A 4,358-nucleotide genomic window follows, 5' to 3' on the forward strand; every position below is an offset into this window, starting at 1 on the left:
CCGAGGCCGTAAATCTTTAGAGGAGCAGAAAGTCTCATCTTTCTCCCACAGAACAGCTGGTAGTTTCAAACTGCTGATTGTGAGGTTAGCAGCCCGATTAGTAACCATTACACTACAACAGTTGCTGACAAGCCCAAGATTGCAGGTTCGATAGCAGGCTATTGGCTTTGGAGGTGGATGAATTCAAGGTCAGCAGATAAGATGGTAGGCTCTGACTCACAAGCGGCAGAGTCTAGTGACTCCCACAACTGGCAGGCAACATGGCAGGCCGCTGCCTCAAATCCAGAGAACTGGAAGTCAGATGATGGTCAGCCAGATGTAGGATCCAGATCCAGCAAAAAAGAGAGCTTTGCCAGAATCCAGCAAAAAGAGAGCTTTGCCAGAATAGCCATAAATATTGGATTTTTTAATATCCAATACTTATGGATATAAGTAAAGGTCACTTACCTTTATACCCCAAGGAAGCTGCCTTTCAATTAATCTTGGAGGTAATTACTTTATATCAAATGTCATCAGGGGAGATGGCTATATCAAAACTATCACATCACTGAGAATCATGGACCGACCACGGTACCTTATTTAGCCATCACACACTGTATGTTTTGAGTGTCTTCCAACCTAGGTGGCTCATCTTCCAGCACTATACTGGTCAATATTCTGCTGTAATGCATAGACTAATTTTCAGAAGTAGATCATTAAGATCTTTTTTCCTAGTCTGTCATTTCCTGGGAGCTCTGCTGAAATCTGTCTACCATGGATGCTTGCTTGTATCTGAAATACCAGCGGCATAGTTTCCAACATTATAGCAATACCTAAACTATCGCATTATGACTAACAGACAGTTCATCTCAGGGAGGGTTTTCTTTTTCACGGAACCTCTACTTTATTAAGCATCTTCTTCTTCTTCAGGAACTAGTCCCTCCTTAAACAGTACAAAATACGTGTGATGAAGCCTCACCATCCTCACTCCTAAGGAGTGTTCTAATTGTTCTTCTAAGAGGGATTTGCTCATTCTTCTTGTACACCATAGCATATTCAATATTCTTCACCAATACCATGATACAAATGCATGAAATCAAATGTCTCCAAACTGCCTCCAAATCAACTCCATAATACTGCCAGAATGATCTTTCAAAGAACAAATCCCTCAAGTCCTTCCAATTCCCCTCAAACTCTATGCTTCTGTGAAACTGAATTTCTTTTAGTTCTCTTATGGAACAAAGTTCTTTCTTGCCTCGGAACCTCTGGAGTTCTCTCTACCAGGAATATTCTTCTCACCTGGTCTACTCCTATTTACTCAGGTCTCATTTCCTCTGGAAAGCCTTCCTTCATCCCTCAAGTCTGAGTTAGGAACCCCTTCCACCAGCCAGCAAAATCACCTTGCATGGCATTGTAATTGGCTGACTCCTCTGTACTTATTTTCCCTTTAATTCATATAATCTGGGCAATGACTATCCTTTAATCTTGATCACCATTGAATCTGCAGAATAAAGTGCTTATTAAAAGAGCTTCAATTTCTTTTTAATAAATGAATTAAATATTGCTATAACCAATGCAAGTCCTGGTGTGATGCTGTAGGAAAAGCACTGGACTGCTAACCACAAAGTCAGTGGTTCAAGCCCACCAGCTGCTCCTTGGGATCTCTATACAGAATAGCTATGAGTCAGAACTGACTCCATAGCTCTTAATGACAACAACAAATAACCAATACAATCTTTGGAGCTAAATCAAAAGACAGTGTTTCTTTAAAGACAAGTAAAACAGTAGAGCAATGTGTATATCAGATATCTGTTTTTAAATATCTGGATATTCAAATATTAACAGGTCCCAAGTATCTTCCGTGCCATCGAGTCAGTACTGACTCATAGGGACACAACCGAATGAAACACTGCCTAGTCTTGCGCCAACCTCACAATTGTTGCTATGCTTAAGCCTATTACTGCTGCCACTATGCCAGTCCATCTCATCGGGGTTTTCCTCTTTTTCAATGGACCTTCACTTTACCAAGCATGATGTTCTTCTTCAGGGTCTGGTCTCTCCTGACAATATGTCCAAAGTACGAGAGACAAAGTCTGGCCATCCTGGCTTCCAAGGAGCACTCTGATTGCACTTCTTCCAACACAGATTTGTTTGTTCTTTTGGCAGCCCGTGGTACTTTCAATATTCTCCTCCAACACAACTCAAATGCATCAATTCTTTTACAGTCTTCCGTATTCACTGTCCAACTTTCACATGCATATGAGCTTATTGAAAATACCTTTGATTTGGGTCAGGCACACCCTAACCCTCAAACTGATCTTTGCTCTTGAATGCTTTAAAGAGGTCTTGTGCAGCAGATATGCCTAATTCTAATTCAATAGGTCGTTTGATTTCTTGACAGCAGTTCCAAGTGTTGTTTGTTCTTTGCAAAATTCAGTGGAAATCAGAGGCTAGGACTAGTTGGACCTGAGACCCACTCCTCCCACTCTATTTTCAGGCAATTTAATAGTTTTTCACAACAATCAATATTTTCTATCAGCTTTCTCTAAGTTATGGATATTAGAATGTATATCGTTTAAAAGCGGTTTCGAAAAATGGCAGGAAGAGGGGCGTGTCAAGAGTTTAATAAGACTTTAATAGGTCACCAAATGGTATTTCCCTTCCAGCCCCTCATGTGACCCTAGCAGAGAGAAGTCCAGGTACTTGGCTCTCTTGCTACCTTACATTCCCTCCGAACAGTGGCAGTGTTTCGGGGCCACGTCCCTTCCCCAGACAGAAGCAAGTCTGTCACTAACAGTACGGGCCCCAGCTTCTCCCAGCTCCCAGTCACACGGGGGAGCCTTCCCTCCAGAGCTGGAATGATCATCAGGATCCCAAACCCCATCTACACAGCCGAACTCCTGCACCCTCCGCGAGCACTGAGGGGCTACCAGGACCCCACCCCGCGCACACCAGCGAGGCCTCCAGGGAGGAGCTCCAGTGGGGTGGGAACCCCGAGCTCACCCTGGCCACGCATCACAGCCCACCTCACAATGCAGAAGTTCGGTGCTTGGTTCCTGCCCCCGCGCGATCCGGCAGAACACACACTTGCTGTCGTAGTCCTCAGGTTCCGATGACTCAGCAGCGATCTCAGAGGTCTGAGCTGGGGGCCTCGTCGGTTCTGCAGTCGCAACTGTCTTACGGTTGGGGTCTGGCTCGGCACTACGGCACTTCTGTTCCTCCGCCATCGCACCTGCGTAGAGCCTCAGCCTCTCTAGGTCCACAGGCCCCGCCAAAAGTCCACCTCTCGCAGCCCTTCAGTTTCACCTCCAGGCGTCGCCTCCCCGCCCTCGAGCCGGTCTGGACTAGGAGCTGGACGCATGCGCCAATCCAGACAGCAGAGAGAGGGAAGGAGACTTAGTGTTAGGCCGGGAGTTCGGCGGCCACAAGGGGGCGCGCAAGGATGTTGTCTGCAATGATAGCGGTAGTCCTTCCTTTCCCAGCGCTTCCTTGATAAAACGCTGGACGTCGACAGAGTCGGTGGAAGGAGTCGCGCAGCTTAACAACGTCACTAGGGCGCCCTGACACCCAGATTAATTGAAAAATTTGGTTGTTTTGAAGGCCGTATTTTTGAAACCATCGCAAAGTTTTAAAATTCTATATACCCCAGGCTAATACAGTCTCATCGTAAAACAATGATTTTTTATTTGTTATTAAAATTAAGACAATGAACAAATTTATACAGCCTTGTTTCAATATACATCGTTTTTGGTGATTTGTGTGTATTCACTTTCTGGCACAATAATGTTAGGTACTTAAGGAAAATGTACAAAACTGAACTTCACATCTGTTTACCTTTTTTTTGTTGTCAATAGAAAAAAGAGTCTTTGACAACTTCAATCTCTTCTCTGTTTGGCAAGATGTTGTGTATTGGTCCAGCTGTATTTTTGTTTTCTTTATACTGAGGTGCAATCCATACTGAAGGCTTTGATCTTCATCAGTAATCATTTCAAGTCCTCTTTGCTTCTAACAAACAAGGTAGTGTCATCTGCATATCTCAGGTTGTTAAGAGTCTTCCATCAAGCTTCATGCCACAATTATTGCTCGGTATGCAGCTACAACCTTGGTGCACACCTTTCTTGATTTTAAACCATTCAGAATCACCTTGCTCGGTTTGAACAACTGCTTATTGATCTGTGTATAACTTCTTCATGAGCATACTTAAGTATTCTAAATAGCTACTCTTCTCAATGTCATCCAGAATTTATAATCCATATAGTCAAATACCATTTCATAGTCAATAAAGCAAAATAAACATCTTTCTGATGTTCTCTGCTTTCAGTCAAGATTCATCTGACATAGCAATGATATCCCTTATTCCATGTCCTCTTCTGAATACA

The 4,358-nt window shown here is 43.6% G+C and overlaps 1 protein-coding gene across 1 annotated transcript in view; it reads right to left on the reverse strand.

Moving 5' to 3' along the window:
• Positions 1 to 3,206, reverse strand: part of HINT3 (histidine triad nucleotide binding protein 3) — a 35,607-nt gene extending 32,401 nt beyond the window's left edge. The window contains exon 1 of the mRNA XM_006834731.1: positions 2,983 to 3,206. Within this exon, the coding sequence (XP_006834794.1) occupies positions 2,983 to 3,206 (224 nt within the window). The remainder of the gene's footprint in view (positions 1 to 2,982) is intronic.
• Positions 3,207 to 4,358: the final 1,152 nt, after the last annotated feature.

Source organism: Chrysochloris asiatica, unplaced genomic scaffold (genome assembly GCF_000296735.1).
Source record: "Chrysochloris asiatica unplaced genomic scaffold, ChrAsi1.0 scaffold00013, whole genome shotgun sequence".
In the NCBI taxonomy this organism is placed as follows: Eukaryota; Metazoa; Chordata; class Mammalia; order Afrosoricida; family Chrysochloridae; genus Chrysochloris; species Chrysochloris asiatica.